The sequence below is a fragment of the Macrobrachium rosenbergii genome, chromosome 26 (assembly GCF_040412425.1).
Source record: "Macrobrachium rosenbergii isolate ZJJX-2024 chromosome 26, ASM4041242v1, whole genome shotgun sequence".
Taxonomy (NCBI): domain Eukaryota; kingdom Metazoa; phylum Arthropoda; class Malacostraca; order Decapoda; family Palaemonidae; genus Macrobrachium; species Macrobrachium rosenbergii.
This window is the reverse complement of record NC_089766.1, coordinates 8213508-8239944: the sequence shown is the minus strand read 5'-3', so window position 1 is coordinate 8239944 and position 26437 is coordinate 8213508. Positions and strand designations below refer to the sequence as shown.

Here is a 26437-nt window from a genome sequence, read left to right as displayed (position 1 = left end):
AGTATATGACAAAATTAGAGTCACTACTTTGAAAAACTAAATCTAGGCAGACACTACGGCTGTTAATTCGGCAGTAAATATTGATGCAGAGTCAGGTAATTTAGCTGTGTACGCTGTATCACCAAGGATAACAGCGCAACCAACACCACTATCTGACTTAGATCCATCTGTATAAATTTTTGTAAAATTAGTATGGGTAACATCGTGCTCTAAGAATTTTCCCTAATCTCTTCTACAGTGCAGTCCTTTTTGTTAAACAGTTTCTTACATATTGATGCTTCTGGGATAAGCCATGGAGGATTTACAGGATATTCTACTTCCAGGACTTTCTGGGATTTAAGGTGATTATTCCTAACATCCTCATTCAGTCGAATTTGGAATGGTTTAGAAGCTCTTGTACCAGAATCTTCGAGTCCTCGTCTTCCTTCACTTGAAATGATCATTCTCTTTACTAATTTGTGCTCCTCTTCTTTATTTTATTATAACTATTTTGGCTTTTAGGATGAATCTTTTTTATTATATGTTTTATGTGTGTCTGTCCTTCAGCTGTGATGATGGATCGACTCCGTTATGTCGCTTAATAAAGCTTTTGAAAATCACCACAAGACGTTTCTATATATATATATATATATATATATATATATATATATATATATATATATATATATATATATATATATATGCAAAATCTTTTCATAATAAAAATAAAGAAGGCATTTGAAAACTGAGAGAGAGCGTAAGACAGGGATTCAGTGGCGGTCACCTTTCCAGAGTACTGACCACCCAAAGCCGCTTAACTTCACTGATCGCAAAACCCAAGTCGCGTCTTCTTAAACGCCGTTAGCGACGCAAAATGAAGCCAGTTATTCTATCAACAATATATTTATATCATGGAACTCTCGTGTGCGGCTGCAAAATCTGATCGCATAGATACGCCTTATACGATCAGTATTTATTTATTTTGGGCCTTGCTGGTAGAGAGATATGACCACTCGGTTATGCCGCTCTACGAAGGAATATGTCTTGGAACTCCTACAGTATCTAGAGGTTGACGCACCAACGCCAAATCAAATCGCCTTAAATTACAATTATATTACATCCTGCCAACCTTTACTATTCCCAAAACACTTATGCCACCAATACTTCTCTTTTCTTTATAAAATTACGCATGAAATCCTAATTCCTGAATTATATTAATTATAAGTAAAAACATTTCAACAACGATCACTACCAAGTAATTGCCATCGTCGTATGATGCGATTTTTGTTTTTCTTCTCTTCGTCTTGAATACATCCTGTACTGAAAATGAGGCTACATTTCTTGATTTGTACATAGGCTCATCTTGGGCATGGCCAAAAAACTAGTTTGCCTTGGGGCTTACCGAAGGCCATTAGATATGTGAAATTTTGTTAGCTTAGACTCCCCTACACTTTACCTCAGTTTTACTTAGATTTATATGTATTTATATGTACCCTACATAAATTAAATCAGTCTTGCTTCCTTTTAGCCTATAGGAGTCACGAAAGGTTTAGGCTAGACCTGTAATTCATGGAGGCTCAGGCTATATGCTTCCGTACTGGGAACAAGAGGTTAAGCCCATCCATATCCGATTTCAATTCAGAGTGCAAATCAAAGAAAGTAAAAGTCATGACGTCATATATTTAATTTAGTGGGAATAGTTGAGTGTCACTTGAGAAATGCAGCCTTTGTAATGATATACCCAAATAGCCTATCAACAGTTTCCACTTTGTGCAGGCTGTTGCCCCATAATCTCTTACTACCCTCACTGACGCTTTTATGCATTTTCTCCTCTGCTTGATTTCCCATCACAGTAACCTTCATTATGATTACAATGATCTTCTCTCACATTTTCCATTTCAGAGACAACTTTGAATCTTATTTTCTTCTAGCTTTGTGTATGACCAGAGAAGTAGCAGTTGAATTTTACCTCAAATTTTTATGTCTTTAGTCCCTTGTTGCTGCAAGTTAATAATTTTTAATTATATTTCCTTATTTTCAACGTGATTACAATGGTCTTCTGTCCTAAATTTCCCATTTCAAAGACATCTTTGAATTTGATTTTCTTGTAGGTTTCTGTATGGCCAGAGTAGCAGCAGGTGAATTTTACCTCACATTTTAATGTATTTCAGTCACTGGTTGCTGCAGGTAACAGATATTAATTATATTTCCTATTTTCTAGATGAAGCTTGATAAATATTCCCAGAACAATGCTGAACTGGATTGTAAAAGCTGCAGTAGTGGGGTTCATTTCTAGGATGGATGGCATTATTCAAGTGGAGTGGCCTTTTCTTGAAACGTTACTTTTACATAAAGGAGAGAGACATATCTCATCATCATCTTATGAATATATGTGAAGCAACTGTCTGCATTATTCAGGTAAGTCATTAACTGCATATTGTAGTCTGTACATTTGGAGCTGGTGGTAAATAACCAGAGTCTGTATCACTGATGCAAATCGTGATTGACAGCTCATATCACACAGCAGTCACCTGGGATTAAATTGATATCAGATGTGGATACTCACCTTCAAGAGTTGAAAAATAAACTATGATCTTCTTACATGCAGGTATTCTTGACATGGCCATGATATGCATTAATAACACTTATGTACTTAGCTACACTAAGTTTTCATTCATCCTGGTGTGGGACTTTAGATCAACTGTAATTGTGCACTACTTAAGAGCATTTGAGTCCTGCCCATAAGAAACATCTGTAAGCAATGAATTTGGTTTACTGATAAAAGAAATTCCTTGGGTGGCCTTTTAATTCTGGTTGTTCTTTCATTTAAGAAAAGAGTAAATTTTAAATAAAAGATTCACAGGAACCGTGTGATTTGAGGATATCCACCAGAGTTTAGGACTGAATATACAGTACTAGATTAAAACTCTGTAATACTGTATTCTGATTTCCTTTCAGTCTGTTCTGACCTCCGTGATTGGTATCATTATCGTGCTTTCTTGCCACCACGATGTCATGTGGGCTACAAATGCTTTAACCTCTTGGTATGCCTTAGTTCTAGCAAGTTACTTTGTTCATGATACCATTGCAATGTACAAGGTATGTCATACAAACAGTGGTCTTTTATTTTCGTATTTCTGTAGTTAATAACTTTTCAGAAATGCTAAGTTTTGTACATGCAACTTACCCGTCAGATATATACTTAGCTATAGTCTCCGGCGTTCCCGACAGAAATTCAAATTTCTCATGCACACGCGACAGGTAGGTCAGGTGATCTACCATACCCGCCGCTGGGTGGCGGAATAGAACCATTCCCGTTTTCATGTCAGATTTTTCTCTGTCGCTGGTTCCGGCAACATCTGTTGTTGGTTCCTTCTGCTTTGATTTTCATTTTCGCTTTTGAGGATTATTTTGGACTGACCTTTGCGACGACGTGTTGGATCTTTGGTTTGGCATACGCTTTTGTGGACTGTTTTGATTTCGGCTTTGGTATTTTCTTAAAGAATGTCTGATCAGAGTGTTGCAAAACCGTGTTTCGTGTGTGTGTGAGGTCTGATTGCAGGTGAGACTACTGGAAGCTTCGGTAGATCCTCATTCTGTGTGTTCGAGGTGTAGGGAGAATGAATGCTCTTTTGAGAACACGTGTGTTGAATGAGAATCTCACTGAACTGGAATGGAAGGCGTTAAACTCTTATGTACGCAAGTTGGAGAAGGACAGAGTTAGGAAGGCTTCTTCTAGAAGCGCTAGTAGGTCTCTTTCAAGGAGGTAGATTTAGAACCTAACACTCTTCCAGATTCTCCCTGTCACTCCAGTTGTTTCAGCTCCTTCACCCTTCGTCGAACCTGTGGATTATGCGTCGGAGATGGCTGCTATGAAGGCTACGATCCCAAGATGCAGTTGCAGATGCGCTATGGAGGAAAAGAAAGTGAGAAGTGATAGTGATTTGTGTAGTGTCCCCAGTGTAGTGGAGGGGGCGTCTGACCCGGCTCCGTGATCGCTCCTAGGCCTAGACCTCTTCCAAACTCCCAGACCCAGTGGAGGAGGAATGTCGACAGCCGCAAGGGGATGAAGAGCGCCCCAGCGGTCAGGCGTCCCGCCGGCAGCGCCTGTTGACGCGTCCCAGGCTGCCTTAGATCGCCGTCAGAGAAAAGGGATCTTAAAGAAGTGTTTCTCATCTTCTGCTTCTTCGTCTCCTAAACGTGGTTGGAGTTCGACTGAGGAGTCGCGCATCCTTTGAAGAGGACTTGGAAGGCTCCTAGAGGAGACGCCTTGGACTCTAGCCCTGAGCGCTTCGCTGAAGGCTCTCCTGTTTCGAAGAAGAGAACTCGAAGATCTTCCTCCTCTTCTTCTGGTGTTCAGGAGTCCACCAAGCAGATCCTGGTAGGCCTCCAGGCTCAACTTTCGCTGCTCTTGCTGGCTCTTTATCAAAGAGCTCCTCTCGTCGGAAGGATGCCTCTCTCCGATCAAGTCCTCAAGAGACTCTCTTCTCCCAGCAAGTCGTCTAAAAAAAAAGCGTTCTTCTCCTGTTAAGCGCCCCTCCAGCAGCAGGCGCTCCTCTCCTTCAGGCTCTCCTCTCCTGGTAGGCGCTCCTCTCCTTGCAGGCGCTCCTCTCCGTCCAGCGCTCCCCTCCTTGTAGGCGCTCCCCTCCTGTTAGGCGCTCTTCTCCTGGTAGGCGCTCCTCTCCTGGTAGGCGCCTCCTCTCGGCGCTCTTCGTCTCCGAATCAGCGCCTCTCACCCAGGCGCTCGCGCCATCGTAAATCGTCGGTCTTCTCCTGTTGGAGATACTTCTCCACAGTCAAACGCCCTGCCTCGTTCGCCTCGTAGAAGTTCTCTCCAGCCTCCCTTTCGTCTGTTAGGCGCCCCTCTCCCAGCAAGGGCTCCTCTCTTCAGTTCGAGCTTCTTCTTCTGTCAGGCGCCAGTCAGCTTGTAGGCGCTTCTCTCCGGATCATCGTTCTCCAGTGGACAAAGGCTCCTCCTTCTAGCGCTCTTCTTCTGTCAAGTGCCCTTCTACTTCTAGACGTTCTCCTCTCCTCCTTCTGGCCTGGAGGCGTTATCGGAGGACGATCCCCTAAGGATATCACCATTTCCAATTACAAGAGGTTGACAGCTCTTCTGGTCCAGGAGTATGGAGATTCCCTCAAGCCTGCTTCTCCTCCCTTCTCCTGGTTCAATGCTCTCGAGCACCAAGGCATCGAAATCTTCCTCTCTTGTTAAGATGCGTCCACGATCTCCATGAAGAAAGCGCTTAAAGGTTTCTGGAGGTGGCTCTTCGAAGAAGGATGCAGGTAAGACTGTCTTCTCCTTGCCTCCCTCTAGGCTTTTTCGGAAGAGCGGGAATGTGGTACGAGACTAGGAGCCGATGGGGTTAGCTCTCCCCTCTTCTGCTGGCTCAGACTTTTCTTCGCTGGTGGATTCTTCCAGAAGACTCTCCTTAATTGGCCAAGGCTTCTTGGGGACTTTGTGAACTGGACCATTTCCTCAAGGGCCTTTTCAGAAGCGTGCTGAAGTGTTCAACTTCATGGACTGGTCTCTTGGGGCCTTAGCCAAGAGTAGTCTTGAAGAGGATTCAGTCAGTATGGAGGACCTCAGCAGTGTTTTGTCTTGCCTGGACAAAGCTGTGAAGGACTGCTCGATGGAGATCGCTTCCTGTTCGGCACTGGCCTGCTTAAGAAGAGGTCAGTATTCAGTGCTTTCCTCTCCAAATCGGTCTCTCCTTCCCAGAGGTCTTCCCTCTTGTACGCTCCTCTATCTAGCCATCTTTTCCCACAAGAGACTGTGAAGAAGTCTCTCGTTCTTTGTCTGAGAAGGCTTCTCAGGACCTGCTGGCTCAGTCGTCGAAGAGGATGAGACCTGCTGCTCCTATTGCTAAGAAGGAGAAGCCCCCCTTTCAGGAGCCCTTTCGTGGATCCAGGTCTATTAGGAGGCGAGACCTGAGAGAAGATCCAGGCCTTCAGGACTCCCTTCCAGGAAGTCCAAGTGAAAATCAAGTCCTCCAGACTCCAGTAGGTGCCAGACTTCTAAAGTTCGCCAGAAGCCTGGGCACAGAAGGGGCGGACGAATGGTCCCTCTCTGTTTTGAGGAAGGGTACCCTCATTCCCTTCTTTCGAAACCTCCTTGACAACAACCCGAGGGAGTTATCGGCGAGATACAAGGATCCTGTGCGGAGGCAAGCCCTTCTTCTAGCCGTCGATCAAATGCTAGAAAAGTCTGCCATAGAACCGGTGCAAGATCTTCACTCCCGGGATTTTACAACCGTTTTTTTCTTGTTCCAAAATCCTCGGGAGGGTGGAGACCGGTCTTGGACGTGAGCTCCCTGAACTCTTGGAGAGTCGTAAAGAAGAAGTTCTCTATGGAGACGACGTCTTCAGTTCTGTCGTCTCTTCGTCAAGGAGATTGGATGGTGTCCCTGGACCTTCAGGATGCTTACTTCCACGTTCCCATCCATCCCTCCTCCAGGAAGTTCCTAAGGTTCATGGTAGACGGCAGAACCTTTCAGTTCAGGGCTCTGTGCTTGGACTCTCCACAGCTCCCCAAGTGTTCACGACCATTCTCAGGAATGTAGCTCACTGGTTGCACTTGGAGGGTGAGGATTTCCTTGTATCTCGACGACTGGCTAATTCGGTCCAGTTCAAGAACCGTTGTCTGGAGGACCTTTCTCGGACTTTAAACCTGGTCCAATCACTAGGACTTCTTGTAAACCTCGAGAAGTCTCAGATGATTCCTCAGCAGGAAATTGTCTACCTGGGGATTCGGATGGATTCTGAGGTTTTGAGCGTTTCCCTCCCTGGAAAGAAGGGAACGCTGCCTTCTAAAGGTGACAGACTTTCTAAAGAAAGACAGTTGTTCTGCGAGGAATGGATGAGTCTGCTGGGACCATTTCCTCGCTGGAACAGTTCGTTTCTCTGGGAGGCTTCACCTCAGACCTCTACAGTTCTTCCTGAAAGAATCTTGGGATCGGAAGTCCCAAGACTTGTCGGATTCCTTCCACATATCATCTCAAGTAAAGGAACAGCTCCGTTGGTGGTTAGACCCAAAGAAGCTGGGTCTAGGAATTCTCTACAACCCAGAGCCCTCGCCTAGTGTTGTTCTCAGACGCGTCGGAGTCGGGTTGGGAGCGACACTAGGCTCGGAAGAAGTGTCAGGCACCTGGGACACGGATCAGAGGGCCTGGCACATCAACATGAAAGAGCTGGTAGCCATTCATCTAGCTCTTTCCAGATTCGAACTTCTGGTCAAGGGATCAGTAGTTCTAGTCAATTCCGACAACACCACAGCCCTGGCTTATATCAGGAAGCAAGGAGGACACATTCCTTCTCCTGTACATTGCAGCAAGGAACCTTCTGTTGTGGGCGGGGAGAGAAACATCGTTCTCCTCACCAGATTTGTTCAGGAGAAAGGAATGTGAGAGCGGATCTGCTCAGCAGGAAAGACCAAGTTCTTCCCACGGAGTGGTCCCTTCATCAGGAGGTTCACAAAGGCTGTGGTTCCTGTGGGGAGACCTCATATAGACCTCTCTTCGCAACCCATTGGAACAAGAGGTTAGAGAACTACTGCTCCCCAATCTCGGACCCCAGAGCAGTAGCTATAGACGGCCTTCTCCTAGATTGGGACGGTCTGCAAAGACGGCTACGCTTTTCCCCGTTCAAGATAATAGGGGAAGTAATAGGAAGTTCATTTCGTCAAGGGCACCAAGCTCACCCTGATCGCTCCCTTTTGGCCATCCAGAGACTGGTTCACAGAGGTACTGGAATGGATGATAGACTTTCCCAGGTCGCTCCCCTCTCAGGAGCGATCTTCTCAAACAGCCCCACTTCGACAGATATCACAAGAACCTTCCCGCTCTAAACCTAACTGCCTTCAGACTGTCGAAGGACTGGTTAGAGCTCAGAAGAAGATTTTCGGACAAGGCTGCGAGGGCTATCGCCAGAGCCAGAAGATCTTCTCACCTTGCGCCTCTACCAGTCGAAGTGGGAAGTCTTTAGGAGATGGTGCCGATCTAAGAAAGTTTCCTCTTCCAGTACCTCTGTAATGGAGATTTGATTTCCTTCTCTACCTAAGGGAGCAATGTAACCAGGAGAAGGTTTCCACCATAAAGGGGTATAGGAGCATGCTGTCTTCAGTCTTTAGACATAGAGGTCTGAACATCTCGGATAATAAAGACCTTCACGACCTTATAAGGTCTTTTGAAACTTCTAAAAATAAGTCCCCTAGACCTCCCAGCTGGAATTTGGACGTGGTCCTAAAGTTCTTAATGTCAAACAAGTTTGAGCCTCCTCGATCTGCCTCTTTCAGGGATTTAACCAGAAAATCGCTGTTTCTTTTTCGCTCTTGCTTCTGCCAAAAGAGTGAGCGAATTACAAGCTTTGGAAGGTTCTGTAGGCTTTAAGAAGGACTCTGCAATCTGCTCCTTTCAGCCTCTCTTCTTAGCAAAGAATGAGAACCCTTCAAAACCTTGGCCTAGGAGTTTTAAGGTCAAAGGACTCTCCGATCTTTCAGGACAGGAGCTGGAACACACACTCTGTCCAGTAAGAAGTCTTAAACATTATTTGAGAGAAAGAAACAGCTCAGAGGTAACACCGAAAGTCTTTGGTGCTCTGTCAGGATCCTTCAAGAGCAATTTCCAAGAATGCCCAGGCTTTCATTAAGGATGTTATCAAAGAGGCTCATCTTTCATGTAAAGATGAACATTTTCAGCTCCTAAGAGTTAATGCTCATGAGGTGAGAGCCATAGCTACTTCTCTAGCTTTCCACAAGTCTTGGTCCCTCCAGTCTATTGTGGACTCTACATACTGAGATGTAACTCAGTGTTTGCTTCTCATTATTTGAGAGATGTTCGTGTGACATATGAGAAGTGCTTCTCTCTAGGAGCTTACGTATCCGCGGATTCGGTGCTGGGTCAAGGAGCTGAAGCTAATCCTATTTAATTTAGTGTTATTTTTAATTGTTTGTTGTGTTTTTATGGTCGGTTGAAAAAGAGTGTTGAAGGTCTCTCTTTTTCATCTCGTATTACTAACAAGGTTAGGCTTGGTCAGGTGGTCGGTTTTGGTTGTTAGCTCCTTGTATTTTTTATTACCTAGCTCTGTCATGTAAGAGGATAGCCCCCATTGATATGATTCAGGTAGAGGGCTCTGTCTTGTAAGTGGGTTAATCCCCATTGACACGATCCATAACAGGCTCTGTCATGTAAGTGGGTTTTTCCCCATTGATATGATCCAGAAGGGCTGTCAGTCTTAGGTCACTTCCTCGCTGAAGCTCTTGAGGCATGCAGACTCATAGACAGTATCCATGAAGTCTTCTGCCCAATCAGGTAAGAACCATGGTTTTTGTTTATTCCTACAACATATGTTGTTTTCCCGTTTGTTTTTAGTTCTTAGCTGTCTCTTGCCTCCTCCAAGGGGTGCCAATCAGCTAAGTATATATCTGACGGGTAAGTTGCATGTACACAAAATGATATTTTTATGATAAAATAAAGTTTTGTACATACTTACCCGCAGATATATCTGATAATCTTCCGCCCAGCCTCCCCTCAGGAGACAGGTGGAAGAGAAAATCTGACATGAAAACGGGAATGGTTCTATTCCCGCCACCCAGCTGGCGGGTATGGTAGATCACCTGACCTACCTGTCGCGTGTGCCGCGAAATTTGAATTTCTGTCGGGAACGTCGGAGACTATAGCTAAGTATATATCTGCCGGGTAAGTATGTACAAAACTTTATTTTATCATAAAAATATCATTTTTAATTGTACAGCCATATGTCATGACTAATGTCTTGTTTGTTGAAGGCATTATATGGTATGGCCTAAATGCTCAGTTTTTAAAATTCTTCTTTATAATAACTTTTACAGATACAGTACTCCAAGTTATTTTCCTATTTGGAAAGACTATCATGACTGTACTTACTTTTTTTTTTTCACCCTGTTGGGTAACTGTTCTGTATGAATATTTCAATTCGCTTAAATTTTATAATTTTTCTGTGGAATCCATATTTTCCCTTCTTTCTGGTTGACCTTGTTTTGTAAACACTTCCTTTTACTGCATTTTATTGTATGTTTGATTGTGCAGGCATTGTAAATCTCATGTATAGTTACTGTATTCCTTGTGTACCAGTATATATTGTTCATAATCAATTCATTGTTGCTGAATATGCAAATGAAATCTCTAGTTGGTTCACTGTTTACTCATTTGAACTATTCTGGCATCGGATATAAAGTAGTAAATATAGTTACTGTTGTGGTAGAACAAACTGTTCTCTGACATTTTCAACTGTTTACCAAGGGAGTCAAAAGCAATTTTGAGTCTAGTCAGCGAAAGAGTGGCTCATGACCCAGTGGACTTTGCCACCTGTAGGAGACCCAGTCAGGATAGTCACCATTATTGTATATATATATATATTTTTTTTCAAATTTTCAGGTTCACATATGCAGTCTAACAAATGTTCCCAGCTCTTTTCTCAGCTGCGTAAGAAGCTACGTCAAGCGAAGGGCCTTGCTCGTGGCACACCACGTTGTCATTGCCTTCATTCTGTGTCCTGTAAGTTCATTTTACAGTGTAGTGTTTGTGTTATGCTGTATATCTAACACCTATCAATCATTCAACCAGTGCATGCCATGTACTGTACTGTGTTTGTTAAATATGGCTTGTAGAGAAATAGCCATTTTTCCCTCAATAGTCAGCTGTATCACCAAGAACATTTTTTATAATATTGAAAACAGCAACTGGTACAGAAAGCATATATACAGTACAGTTTTTCTGAAGTATCCAGGCCGAGAAGGGGTCAGTGGCAAGTTATACAGTACTAGGAATCAGGATTTCAACATCAGACAACCCTGTAAGATTTAGTATAGACCTTCTTTAGCACTTGGGAGGAGCATTCACCCTCCCACCAAAAATCATGAAAGAAAAGAATTTGTAATTATTGTTCACTAGGTATGTACATATGTACATAAGATTATGTACATATGTACATAAGATTAAATCTAAGTGTTATCTTACAAGCTCATGGTGAGCAAGACCGAGTTGTTATTATTATTAGTATTATTATTATTAGTATTATTATTATTATCTGCAAAAAATTAATCTCTGTAATAGTAATAGGTTGACCAGTCATTAATTTTTAGTATGATGTATCTAATGCTATACAGAACATATCTATAAAAAAAGTTTTTGCAGTTTAATTTCACCATAGCTTTTAAAATTTATTTTCCCACTTTTTTAATATGTAGAATGTTTGGTATTGTAAATTTATGAACACTGTAACATATTAATGTAACAGTTAATCTGTACACATTTCCAAAAGGAAGAGCAATATCACAATTATAAGTTAGGCGAAACTCAAGTGTCATCCTTTCTTCACATTTTGGCAAGATTAATTTTTTTCGTTTTGAAATCAATTTATTCTCATCGTTTTAGGTGTTGGTGCGTAGAGATGGCATTGGCGACTTCTTTGTCGGGTGTTTTTACTGTGTTGAATTGAGTGGTCCTTTTACTAACATGAGGATTGTGTTAAGTCGATTTGGATTAAAAGAATCAAAGTAAGTATACTGCTATGATTGTATCTAAAAGCTTATTAATACTGTAATTGGCAAGGTCATACTACAGTTTTCTTCATATTTACATAATTTTAATTTTTTTTTTTACAGCAGTATACTGTACAGTATACCGAAACTCATGATTACAAATTGTTATTGAAATAATTTAGTACTGTATTATATAGTAAGATAGTGTACAGAATTTCTCTACCAGTACAGCTGAACAAGTTTCGTTTTCTCTTCACAGAAAAATGTGAATTCTGATTAAAATATCCAGTGAGAGTACAAAACGTACCAATGAATAGAACGTTGCAGCATACCTTCAATTTCTTTCAGGTGGTACGTATTGAATGGAATAGCAATGATAGTGTCGTTTGCCTTATGCCGCATCATGGTGTTTCCTTTCATGTACATCACCTACGGTAACACATACAAGCTTCACGTTCTTGATGTCATCAGGAGGATTCCCCTTCACTGTAACTTGGGATGTCTTTTGGTGCTGCTCCCCCAGATCCATTGGTTGAGGCTTATGATTCTGGGAGCTGTAAAGCTTAGTAAAGGGAAAGGTATCACAGAAGCCGATGAAAAGATAGACTAAGTTATAGTAACACCCTCTTTTTTTAAGATATATATCTTTGTATGGGTATCACCATTTATAGTGAATGTTCCTACTTTTACCTGTACCTGAGTAATCCACTGATATTTTCTACTACACAAGCGATTCTTAAATTTGGATCCTTAGCCTTTTAAAAACGGCAACCTCTGATGACCAGTCAGTGCCTTTTGTGTCTGTCTTTTGTGTTGGAAGATTTTGAACCATTTTACATTCATATACTGTACATTTAGGTTAAACGTAGCATTTAGTGCTTCAAGTACAATCTTTATTTTGGGAGTTCTTTCAGATAAATTTTTAGATTCATTTGGATGGTGTCACCAAATGAAGGTGTTGTGAATATTACCAAGTTAAGGAATTCTAAATACTGTACAGTATTGTAATTCTCAGTCTTCAGATGTGTAAATTTATTTTACATTCCAAAATGAAAGCCTGCATGGTCTTGCATGCCCAGTATGCCCATGAAAGGGATACCAGATGTTACTGTTACCATAAATTTGGTAATATTTTGGTATGTCTATATAGAAACAGGTTTACACGCAAGAAGGTTTTTGTTGCTGAAATGATTGAAAATACAGTACTTTTTTCCTGAATTTACTCCAATTTGTGGTATGAAGACATTCAGTGTGTAAATTTCACTCCTGGACCTATGCTTAATATCAATCTTAAGCCTTTTGTTTTTACAAAGCATATTGCATAATTGCAATCCCATGCAGCATGAGTTGCAATTTTGTTTCTGTTTAATTTCCATCCATAGACACCTCCTACAGTGTGCCTTGTTCGGCACACTTTAGATGATACTGTACTGATTTTTTTGGAAGTCCTTTCAGTCCTCAGCTGCAGTGTACTCTGCCTTTGCCTTTTCAGCCACTTCCTGTAGCCTCTTTCAGCCTATATTTGCAACTTCTTCAGTTTCAGCATATGCAAATTCTCACCTTTCCTTTGAAAAGAAATACTTTGGGTGAGGTCTGGCAGAGTTCGGGAAAGACTCAAAGGTCATATAACTTTATAATGTAAAAAATATATGGCTCAGTGTTGCTCTCAGATAATTTAATCAGGAGTAGTTTTTGAAGAGTGTAGAGAGAGAGAGAGAGAGAGAGAGAGAGAGAGAGAGAGAGAGAGAGAGAGAGAGAGAGAGAGAGAGAGAGAGAGAGAGAGCAGCTGGACAACCTCTGGGTTGTACAGCAGACCTATAATATTCAGCATTGTACTGGACGTCTTGTTTCCCTAATGTAATCATATACTGTATACTCTTAAAGACTCACGTGGCACATTACTGGAAAAGGTTGATGTACTGCAGAATTATGGATTAATTAACATGTACCTGAAAGTCAAGCACATGATATTTTGTCCTTTTCTCTGTAACAATATCTTTTGAGATATCGGTGATATAAAAATACAGAAGAAACAAAAGAAGTTTACACTAGAATCAGTAAAATAGGCAGCCTTGCAAGACTTGACACCTCTGCCATTGCAGACCTATCCCATCACGTCATTTTCCATCTAAAGCTGTGTTTTGTGCCTTATTGTAGTGGAAAAGAATTCTGTAATGTACTTTACTGGTTCAACCCAAGTATTTCTACTATATGTGATGGCAGTCAAAATAGTCACTAAATATTTAATAGTACCACCTTGATTCCCTCCCTTCCTTACAGTAATTCATGTACAGGAGTTAAAAAAAATTACACTACAGAATGATACCTGCTGAGTATCATTGTAACTATGTATCCGATGCCACAGGTATACATGTTTATGGGTTGGGTAATAAGAATCTTTATGATAGTGCAGCTGGAAGAAATTATTTAAGGTCTGTTAAACATACCAGTGCACAAAGATGTTATTTTCACTGTTTCAGTGATTAGTTTTAATTAGACCACATCCCTTGGCTATCCGAGGGCTGGCCTAGACGTTTAGGACAGTGAATATTATAGAAAGACAACGCTAAAGAAGTTAGGTAGCTAAGTGGAGCGAGATCAGCGGGAAGTTTGAATTTCAAGGAAAAGGTATCAGTAGGCTTGTTCCATATGAATAGCAGGCCCATACCCAAAGTTTCTTATGGGGGGGGGTCGTTTTTCCAAAAACTGGACCTTTTCTTCTATATACAGTATGTCATTGCATATATAGGTATATACAAGATGAAATACATGAAAATGTTATTTTAGTTATATTAAGAAGTTAAGTATATCTTAGTTTAACCAGACCACTGAGCTGATTAACAGGTCTCCTAGGGCTGGCCTGAAGGATTAGATTTATTTTATGTGGCTAAGAACCAACTGGTTACTAGTAACGGGACCTACAGCTTATTGTGGAATCCGAACCACATTATGACAAGAAATGAATCTATCACCAGAAATAAATTCCTCTCAATAATCATTTACACTTTGGGATCCTTAACGCTGGGCCAACAGCGTGCTAGCCAAGAGCTCACCCACCCTCCAGTGAAGAACTATTATATTAAGAAGAAAAACTTATATCGGTCTATGCCCGTCTACCCGATTAGATGTTATTCAAAGTACTGACTTTGGTTAACAGAATTTTACTTATAATTTATAAAAGAAGACTTGCCACAAAAACAAAAGATTGTTATTTATTACTTCATAAGTACAGTTCAATGGAAAGGATTGTCACAGAAAATATGGACTTCCAGAAATTTTGGGGGGTCGTCACCACACTCCCCCCCTCGGTACAGGCCTGAATAGGGGGTTGTCTTCTGAATAATAATATATAATATAATAATAATAATGTGTTTAAAAAGAATGGCAGCATGAGTGGAATTGATTTTACACAAGGTCTTCTCATTTCTCCTCACTATTCTCTTTTCTTCAAGGCTCCATCTGCCAAGAGTTGGCCGATGGACATAATTTGGATAAGGGAAAAGGAAATTGTGCTGAATAGAATTACTTGTACTTTTGTACGCACAGACAGAAGTTGAGCATGGCGTGTCAAAACCGTAGAGTTTCTTCGATTGCCCCATGTTAAACTTTCGCCTGCGTATATGTACCAGAATAAAAGTGACCACTGTATTTTACTATTGAGAACTACTGCCTTTCCCCTTGTCCAGATTATGTACATCGGCCTGCTCTTATCAGATGTCAACCTAGAAGAACTGAAAAGACCTTGTATAAAATCAATTCCGCTAATGCTGCCATGCTTTTTAACGAAACATGCTTAAAAGAGGGTCTAATCCCTTACATAATAATGATTAATAATAATAATAACAATGGTGTAAATTGAGACTGATGCCATAATCAACCGTTACTGCAATTAAGTCATTGGTGTCTAAGTGGCCTACCCTGCTGACATAGGATGTGTGAAACCGTGATAGTTTAGCAAACAACTGAATGTACTTTTATATCAGGTTTCTGTACAAGTATTTTTAATAAATCTTATTTTAATGTAGAGTTTCTTTTAATCCACTATTGAAATGCATCCTAGAAAGCTCTTTACCAAGTAAAATTTCGCAACAATAATTCATGAAATGTTACCCCCCCTTCTTTCATATATTTTACCTAAATTAACACCCCCCTAAATTGGAGTGTAATCTGTGCACCCACATGGTGCACTGTAGGCATTACTGGAGGTCCTTTGCAGCATTCCTTCGGCCCTTAGCTGCAGTCTCTTTCATTCCTTTTACCGTCACTCCGTTCAAACTTTTTCTTCCAAATGACTTTCCTCAACCCTCTCCTAACAATAGTATTATGTATGATTTTATATATATATATATATATATATATATATATATATATATATATATATATATATAATTTGTATATATTATATCAAGTTGAGGTGACGAAGTGAAGGTCGTTCATTAATAGGTCACATTTATTATGCTAAATCGTTTCGTAACGACATTGTTACATTCTCAAGGCTAAATCAGAGAGAAAAAAGTACAATTTAAAAATACATGGAATATACAATTTTTTTCTTCTAGAGTCTCAACATATTATTATAGGCATGTGCATTAAAAAGCAAGAAAAATAAAATCAAATGAAAGCACCCTTCAGACCAAATTTGGAGAACGAAGAAGGTCATTCAGTACAGGTGCTTTTATTATTTTTCTTTGCTTTTAATGTACATGTCTATATTATGTTGAGACTCTAAAAGAAACAATTGTATATTCCATGTATTTTTAAACTGTACTTTCTTTCGCTTTTAGCCTTTGAGAATGTGTGTGTGTGTGTGTGTGTGTTTTTAATGAACGACCTTCACACGTCACGTATTATCTGCAAATTTGTTCTTATGCCGGCTGCATATTTCCCAAGTCTGGAATAGAGTATAGGGATAAGGAAAAATTAGGACCAATCAAAGCGCGCAGAGCTGATCCATGACATCACAAGCCACTCCATATCCATTACTGACAGTCACGATGCCGAAGAAAACTTCCCAATTTCACAGTTTACGGCTTGTCTGACTTATACATTTTAGTCAGATACATCTAAACATAATGCAACACTAATTTAACAATATATTCTTCATATGAGATACACCGTGAAATATATTATGCGTTAATGGCTTCTCCTCTTGGCAATAGTGGTCAGTGCCTGTTAGTTCCTGCTCGCAAAGTCGATATTTACTGCATAGTAATATTTTTCATCACGAGTTTCTAAATCATATACTTGAAAATGCATGTTTAATGTCATTTATAAAGAGTTGCGATCACTCATGGGATGAATCAAACAATACACAAGATAGTAAAAATTATGGTATGGTAAATATGATGTTACAGTATCGACCTGCAATTACCACTACAGACTCGGACAGGAGGCCAAGAACTTATGCGGCACTTCGGCTCCCATCAAGATGAATTTAATCTTGGACTTTGAAAGTGACGGCTTTAAAAGCGTTGACATTAAATATGAACAAGACTGTGTGCATCATGTTGGGGTTTGGGCATTGGTGACACCTCCACATTGTAAGTTGAAACAACTGCTCAGTATGGTAATTCAGAAACCGAAGTGGCCTGCAAAAATTCCTTCGGCTGAATACCTTCAGTTAAAACTACAAATCAGCTGAACAACTTGCTGAATTGTGCAGGCTCGTCGATGACATACAGTATAGTGGAGCTGGTCGTGGCAAGATTCCTTGCCAACCAACTATAATAGCATGACGATCCCCAGGAATGCCAAGAGGAGAACCCCTTCAGTAAAGGACGTCAACCAGCATCAGCTCTGTCATCAAACCCAAAGCGTCCCCTGCACCCTTGCTCAGAATGTACAGTGCAATGTTGCAAATACTAAGTCATGACAGTGGTCACTGAGGCAGAGGACAACTGAAGTAAGTTGCTGCTAAAATGTTGACAGGATGTGGTGTTATGTGCTGGACTGTGCTGTATACTTTTTCTCATCCCTAAAGTACTTCTTGTGAGTTGAATACATATGTATATATAAACAAGCTCTGAACATTTACCTGTATATTATTTCAATGCAGTTTGTTTTATTTGGCTTTCATTGTTGTATAAATTTAAGTCTCAGCTCAGCATTAAGTCCATTTTAGCCCCAAGGATCTGTACTGCAAAAGTATTGTATGTGTGTGTTTATATATATATATTTATATATATATATATATATATATATATATATATATATATATATATATATATATATATATATATATGTTCCAGGACTGTTCTCATTTATCTATATATATATATATATATATATATATATATATATATATATATATATATATATATATATATATATATATATATGGAGATAAATGAGTCCAGTCCTGAACATGAGTTTATTCCAATGTTTCCAAGGCTGAAGTCTCCAGGGAATTGATAAAAGTACAGGTTATAGCAAGTATATATACAAAATCATATTCCCTAGGGCTGCAAGTGTGGGTAGGGTAAGGAGATTAAAGCATTAGTGCAGCCCTAGGGAATATGATTTTGTATATATACAGTACTTGCTACTACCTGGTTTTGTTAGTTCCCTGAAGAAGACCTCTCGAAACGATGGAATAAACTCATGTTTCAGGACTGAGTTCTCATTTACCTCATTATAACCACACCTGTCAAAAATGAATTCTCATCATATATATATATATATATATATATAGCTTAATGATAAATAATATTGCCAAGACCAGGAAGAACATTCTTTATTGTACAAGCTGAGGTAGAAAACCTCATCATCAGGCTGAAAAACCGACAAGGATGAGAATCAATAAAATTACAATAAAATGAATTGTCATAATAAATCTTCAGCAAAAATACTAACGAAATATATAAAATGAACAAGTAAATACAAACTAAAAGGGGTGAGACGTAAAATAACGAAAAATTAAAAATACAAACATAAAAATATGAAAATAAAACTAAAGTGAAATGTAAACAAACTACCACTCACAAAGTAAAATATTTAACGACCTAATTGAGTACCTACTATGAAATTACACGATAGCTAGTTGAATACCAGACGAGTTGTTGTTCAATTCCGGCTTCATCTTTTTAATAGTCAGCGACTCTGAAATTAAAAGGTCCAGTCTATTTGAACAAAAAGACAGTACCCGAAAATCCAGGTCAGTGAAAGGATGGTCCTGTGCTAAACTGTGTTCTCTAATGGCAGAAAAGGGTGGTTTGGAAAGGGGACACCTAAAAGAAAGACCTCTGTGTTCCAAAATTCTGTGTCTGAGCCAGCGGGAACTAGATCCCACGTATCGCAGACCACACTGCGAACAAGTGAACAAGTAAACGACACAGGAATTAAGGTCCACAGGCAGAGTAGGCTTCTCTCTCAAAAGTGATCTTATTGTAAAAGGATTACAGAAAACAAACCGGAAACTGATTTGAGGGAAACATTGCTTAAGTATTTCTTGTAACTTTTTTCGGACCATATAGCTACTATGACCAAGGTAAGGCAATTTAATGTACTTTACATCTTTACCAGCAGTACTGTACACCGGTCTGGGACAAAACTTTTCATTTAAAAAATTTTTCAGAACTTTGTAAAATACAAATATGGGATATGAGTTTTCAGAAAAATAATTCTGGAGAAAACCATATCTTGATGAAATAAATTAAAATCACAACAAATATTGTAGGCTCTATTAATCAAAGTGCGTATTGAGTTCATCTTATACAACTTTATGAAAAAACTGAGGTAATTCAATCCCAAGCCAGTAAAAGTACTTTCCTATAAACAGAGGTCTCAAATTTGCCACTATTTCTGTATACCTGTACATCTAAAAATGACAACTTATTATCCTGTTCCGTCTCACAAGTAAAAAGAAATGTTAGGGTGACGAGAATTAAAATATTAAAAAACAAATCAACATGTGATAATTCCTTAAACACAAGGAAAGTATCATCTACATACCTACGGTAATACAAAGGTTTGAAAGCACTAGGGCATTCAGACATCCAAATCCTTTCACAATAACCCATGAAGCAATCCGCATATACAGGTCCAAGGAATTTCCCATAGCTACGCCATCTATTTGATTATATAATTTACCATCAAAAGTAAAAAATGCCATCAGCAGTTGCTAAATGTAATAATTTTTGCAAGTCTATTTTATTAAGTCCAAACACTGATAAATGGTTTTCACATATATTATTAAGAATAATGATGAGGTTTTATACCTCGAAAGCTTGTACAATAAAGAATGTTCTTCCTGGTCTTGGCAATGTTATTTGTCATTAAGCTAAGATTTCCAAGTAGCCGGCCAATTACCGAGACTATATATACATATATGTGTATATATATATTTATATATATACATGTATGTACTTATATATATACACATATGTGTGTGTGTGTGTATATAAGGATTTTGCCAATCTTAACGTTTACCACTGGCCTACTCGAGCATGGAATGTTTTTCAGGCGTTTCTGCCTGTTGTTTCAGGCTATAAAAAGGTATTATGTACAGTTCTAAAATAATAACTGCCTTATGCTTAAATGAAATGTGGAGGATACAGTTTTTGATGACAAATTTATGCAATTAATTCAAGGCATACATTTGGCTATTGAGTGTGAGCTTGTATGAAAGTAGTGGTATACTCATATACTACCGTTATCCCTGGCTTTAATTAATTCATGTTGAATATTTGTATAAAATTTTCCGTTAAAGAGATTTTGGAAAAATTGTCACCATATTAATTTTAAAGCATATCGCAGTTCTAATAAATTTATGCCTCAATTCTGCTTTAGTTCAGCTCAGTGAAAAGTCTACTGTAACTCCATAAATAGGTATTCTGTACTCCTATCATTGCAAAAAATATTAAATACTAATGAAACACTCGTTTTAATTCTTTGTACACAATGAATGACAAGTACGAAGGATTTGCTAAAATATATTAAAATATAAATTAAATAAATCACGTAAGGGCTTGCGAAAAATATTCAGTACTAAATTGTATTATCCCTTTTTATTTATTTGTACACAAACTATGAAAAGTCAAAATCAAAAGCAAAAAAATATTCAATAAAAAACTTTTTATATATTTGTACACAATGAATGACAAGACCAATCAGGTAAGGACATTTGGAAGGTTATCAAAAGGAATCCACCTCAAAAAAGGCAATTTTTACAACAGCCTATCAAGTACACCTTGAAAAACAACCTTTTCAGATTAGCTACTGACAGGATGAGTTTGTCAAGTAATTATATTTGGTTACAGTAGGCTAACTTAGATCGCCAAAGCAACAATGCCATAGGTTTCCTTAATTAGGGCACATTGGCTCTTGAAGTAATTTAATGAATGAAGCTGATACTGTGTCCCTGTAAATAGTAGGACTATATCAGTCTGATTCCTGTTCATGACCTAGTAATGACCAGTATATTGCTTTTATACAATGCACAGTAATGTGCATTACTAAGAAATAGCATATGTCCAAAGAAAACCGTAGCGTAAGCCTGCTACCTCTCTCTCTATTTTCCACTACAAACAGGTCAGATACCATCATTTTTACCATCTTGTGTATTGTTTGATTCATGAGTGATCGCAACTCTTTATAAATGGCATTAAACATACATTTTCAAGTATATAATTTAGAAACTCGCAATGAAAATATTACTTATGCAGTAAATATCGACTTTGCGAGCAGGAATTAACAGGCATTGACCACTATTGCCAAGAGGAGAAGCCAATAATGCATAATATATTTCACGGTGTATCTCATTTTGAAGAATATTATGTTGTTAAATTAGTGTTGCATTATGTTAAGATGTATCTGACTAAAACGTATAAGTCATACAAGACAAGCTGTGAAACTGGGAAGTTTTTCTTAGGCATCGTGACTGGCAGTAATGGATATGGGACCAAGGAGCTAAAGGGCGTGGCTTGTGACGTCATGGATCAGCTCCGCTCGCTTTGATTGGTCCTAATTTTCCCTATCCTTATACTCTTCCAGACTTGGGAAATATGCGGTCCGGCTGCACCAACATCTTTCTTCTACACACACACACACACACACACACATATATATATATATATATATATATATATATATATATATATATATATATATATATATATACTCGACAATGAGGACTGTTAGTCCTGGAAAGCTTGTAACTTTATTGAATAATATCTCGGCTAGATACCATCCAGTTTCAATGAGGTCCTGTCAGTAATTGTATTAATGCACAGATAATTGTGTAACTGATAAAGTTAATATATGTATATATATAAATGTATATATATGTATACACATATATATGTATATACTGTACAGTATATACAGAATGTGTGTGTATATATATGATGAGGACAGCCGGGACAGAAAGACGAGACAACGGCCAAGCAGTTTAATTAGCGAAACGGAAAAGCACACGCGATGTCACAGGGAAGAAGAGAGAAGTAACTTAGCTCAAATTCTCACTAAAACACCATTTTATGAATTTTTATCAAAGGATACCTGCCACAGAGGCGTGAGACACGGTGAGAGAGAGAGAGAGAGAGATCCGGTTGTGATACAGATCTCATATTATTATTATATATTATTACTAATACTGTGAAAATTATAATAACAATATCATTATTTCACTACAACCAACATCGCTAATATTATTCTCACATTACTGAAAACACAATTATATTGATATCTGTAACAGAAAAATGAAAGCAATGAAAACCAAGAACCTCTGACCAGCTTGCGCCGTCTGAAGAGGCGGTCAGCAACTACTGTATACGTTCGTTTACTTTTCTCACTTCGCTTTCTAAACTCTATAGAAACAACGTTGAGTAGCTTTTGGCTGTTCTTAATGATTTTTCTTTCTTTGTGTCCTTAATGAAATAATAATCATACTTATTATAATAATATCATAATGTGTTTAATGCATTAACACTTAAATATCGTGAGGGGGGATTCGGCTGGAAACGTGATTGGATTTTTTCAGTGCATCTTCAGGTTAAATAAACTATTTTCATCATTTAGGAGAGAAAAATAATTGACCATTAATTACACAGCCCCCTTGCTGTAACTGTTGTTTCTGAGGGTGAAGAAGCTCCTGGGGCGGTGGAATTGAGGTTTGGCACGGCGGGCAAACGTTGTCATATCTCTTTGTTTTTATGAAAATAAAAGGGAGGTTTGTATGGAAAATATGTGGAGTCAAATATGTTTTCGTTGCTACCCGTAAAGTAACCTTTATTTTTTTGGTTTTTGTCTGAGCAGGCTCTAACAAGGTAACATTTTTAATCATAACAATGAGACGTTTGACACCACAGGAATTCCTCACTCGCCCCACTAAAAGAAAAAAAAAAAAGTATCCGCGAGAAAGGGCAGGCGGTAATTGGACCCGTAATTATGCATTCATTAACTAATGCGGCTTCTAGACACTGCATGCAGCATAGTTTGTTCTCTTTTAGATTATGGTAGTTTTGATGTTAAAGGTGAATATTTAAAACGTTATTGAAGGCAATACATACATACACACATCCGTATGTACAAACATACATACATACATATATATATATATATATATATATATATATATATATATATATATATATATATATATATATATATATATATATATATATATATATAATATACAAAATGAAAATACAAGCAAATAAAAATAAATTGAATTTGTCTTTTGTTAAAGAATAAATCACACACATATATATGTGTGTGTGTGTGAACAAACATACGTATGTATATACATATATCTCACTTATTTAGAAGTCAACGCCGCATAGAGATAAATGCCAAATCTACCACCTTTTCCTGAAGAGTTTGAATGGCAGTACGGAAATGTGGCAACGCTTCGAGTTTCGGACAGTACGTTCTTCCTTGAAATGAGCTGATAAAAGGGTTAACGAATATGCTGAAATAAATGCTATAGATGATAAGGTAAAACCTTGAATTAGTTTTTTATTGGTTTTCTAAAACACCCGGGCACAAGTAACTAAGCTGGTTTTGAAAATATTGTGTTTTACATGCAACAGGTCTTTGCGGAGGCAGTGTTGCCATCCTCTTTGTAACTAGGTTTAATTTTTTCTTTCATCTGTCTTTCGGGGAAACCATAATCTGGTAGGAATCAGGCAGGAACGAAATAACAGTCAGTCAATCATCACGATGGGAAAGGTAAAAAAATTGTCGAGCTCTAATGCATAATTTAATAGTAACTGATATTGGTACATGGCAACTACTACAACGATTGCTTACGTTTCCTAGAATATCTATGAGCTAATGCTCCCCAACGACCACAACGTAAACCGTATGGCACGGCTCTAGATAAAAAGCGTTACGATGAAGACGCCCACAGATTACATAAAATACACAACTGAGTTACTGAAGGCACATTGCAGTAGTTACTGGGTTCACAGGTTGATCTTGTGAAGTTTGATTTCATTAAGAAAAGCCTTCCCAGAATCCATGAGTAACTATACAGTACAAATAGTTGTGTTTTCAGGTGCTCCCTATTTCCACACATTAACTGGGAAAACCTTATTTAGATTCGTGGTTTATTTGGCCAATGTGAAAATGCAATTTGAGGGGTTTCCTCTGGAGAAAAGGCGATGGGATGTATATATATATATATATATATATATATATATATATATATATATATATATATATATATATATATATATATATATATATATATATATACATACATATATCCTGGCCTTTACCACTAGTAACAAAATATTTCTATATAAATATGGTTATTATTTGTACTGGAATAGCAGAGAGAAATAAGGCCACTTGAAGACTTCTCTCTCAGGGCCATTTTGACTCGAGTTCACTTCTAGCGCAGTCCCAACCTAGGGCTTGGTCCTGCCGACCACGTGGTCCCGACGTTCTAGACGTCTTCATACGTATTTGTACGTTTTGTTGCGTTTCCAAACTGCGCAGTTCATGATCTGGAGCCAAGGGGCTTAGTTCGAAAGAATGTGTTTATTCTTACACGCGTTCTTTGGCTGAATTGTATTATATATTTGCATATAACAACACCTACTGGGTCATTCGTCTATTAAGAATACTCTAATTACGTTGCTTAGGACGAAAGTACGGACATGCCAACCAATATACATCGCTCCATCCATAAAAATGCTGGATCTGGAATTGGAAAACAGAATTTAGGCCAAAGGCCAAGCGCTGGGACCTATGAGGCCATTCAGTGCTGAAGGAAAATCGACAGTTAGAAGGCTTGAAAGGTGTAACAGTTGCACCGCTGTTGGAGAGAGTGGAAATTCAGATGGAAGAAAGAGAATACGAACGGAGGTACAGTAAGAGGAATGAAGGAGGTTGCAGCTAGGGGCCGAAGGGACGCTGCAAAGAACTTTCAGTAATGCCTACAGTGCACCACGTGAAGTGTAATGACGGCAATAGCCCCCTGCGGTCCATAAACATGTTAAGAGTACAATGAATAAATGATTAGATATTTTGACATATTCTGTCTTTCATCAGATTTACATAAATAAACAGAAACATAAAAACAAGAAATCTCTTGACCGTTTTCAAAAAACATCTTGATTCAATACCTCGCCATCCTCAGTGGCATTTTACCTCTATTATTTTTGGTCATGCTTATTTCCGATCTTCAACGTCCATCTATCTACGTTTTCCTCAGGAGGAAAGGCGATGGGATTATCAATAGGCCTAAAAAATAAGCGAAATCTTCACACTTGTTCGGGCTTTCGGCGTCAATTTAGCAGCCAAAAAGGGAGCTTCAGGGATGCAGCACCTTTATAGGCGTATTTGAAAAGCTTAAGATGTTATATACCATCGATTATATATCATAACTGCAAGGCTTAACCAGTACCGTGGAAGGAGAAGAAAATAAAACTTTCGTTTTTTGCCAAGTTTGGTAATTACTAAACCTGATAAGGGTAGAGGTACTGTTATCTTAAACAGAGATGATTATATCAGTAAAATGGAGTCTATTCTCAGTGATGGAAGCAAGTTTCAAAAAAATCGGTAACCCTGATTGCAAACATATATTTAAAGTTGAAGATAAAATCAACAGGTTTTTAAAGAACTTAATACCAAAATATCATCAATAAAGATACTTATGAAGAGTTACATTGCTCTGGTACGTCGTTTGGAATTTTATATGGTCTACCTAAAATACACAAAGACGGAATTCCATTGAGACCAATATTGTCATCAATCCACGCCCTAGCTATAAATTAGCCAAATATTTAGTACCACTATTAGAACAGTTGACTTCTAACCAGCACACTTTAAAAAACTCTGAAGAGTTCAAATCATATATTTTATGCCAAGACTCTGATTTATATATGACTAGTTATGATGTTGAGTCATTATTTACAAATGTCCCAGTGGAGGAAACAATTTGAAGTTATTTTAGATAAAAATTTTTATCGAACCCAATGACACTTATTTTAATTATGATCGTTGTCTTTTAAGAAATTGTTGGAGTTAGCAGTGCTGGACACTGCTTTTATTTTTAATGGTTGTTTGTACAAACAGATAGATGGGATGGCAATGGGATCACCTCTAGGCCCCACGTTTTCCAACATTTTCATGTGCTCCTGGAGGAGGGCATGTTGGAAAATTGCTCCTTAGCTTTTATCCTCTTGTATATAAACGTTATGTCGATGACACCTTCGTTCTTTTCAAATCAGCCTTTCATGCTGATCAGTTCCTCTCGTACATCAACGAAGTACATCCAAATATTAAGTTTACATTAGAAAGAGAGGACAATAATCAATTACCATTCTTGGATGTTTTGGTGTTCCGACATAATGACAGTTTTAACACTTCCATTTTTAGAAAAAAACGTATTTTTTACTGGTCTGGGTTCAAACTTTTATAGTGCTTGTTTTTATAATTTTAAACTAAATTCAATTTTTACTCTCCTCCACCGGGCTTATACTCTAACCTCTT

At 38.4% G+C, this 26437-nt stretch overlaps 3 protein-coding genes across 12 annotated transcripts in view; 2 read left to right on the top strand and 1 right to left on the bottom strand.

Moving 5' to 3' along the window:
* ArgRS-m (arginyl-tRNA synthetase, mitochondrial) overlaps positions 1–26437 on the bottom strand; it is a 187876-nt gene that overhangs the window by 57018 nt on the left and 104421 nt on the right. The gene's annotated exons all lie outside the window — the stretch shown is intronic.
* Positions 1–26437, top strand: part of LOC136852997 (uncharacterized) — a 106073-nt gene that overhangs the window by 19113 nt on the left and 60523 nt on the right. The window lies entirely within an intron of this gene.
* On the top strand, positions 2199–13184 carry LOC136852992 (TLC domain-containing protein 3A-like). 2 transcript variants are annotated; one of them, XM_067128093.1, is made up of 5 exons: positions 2199–2397; positions 2938–3078; positions 10392–10511; positions 11391–11512; positions 11846–13184. In XM_067128093.1, exons 1-5 carry the CDS (start codon positions 2281–2283, stop codon positions 12105–12107), a joined length of 762 nt encoding a protein of 253 aa, XP_066984194.1. In that variant the 5' UTR covers positions 2199–2280; the 3' UTR covers positions 12108–13184. The 2 variants fall into 2 exon arrangements, with proteins under 2 accessions (XP_066984194.1, XP_066984195.1); XM_067128094.1 differs by having other exon boundaries at positions 11757–11897.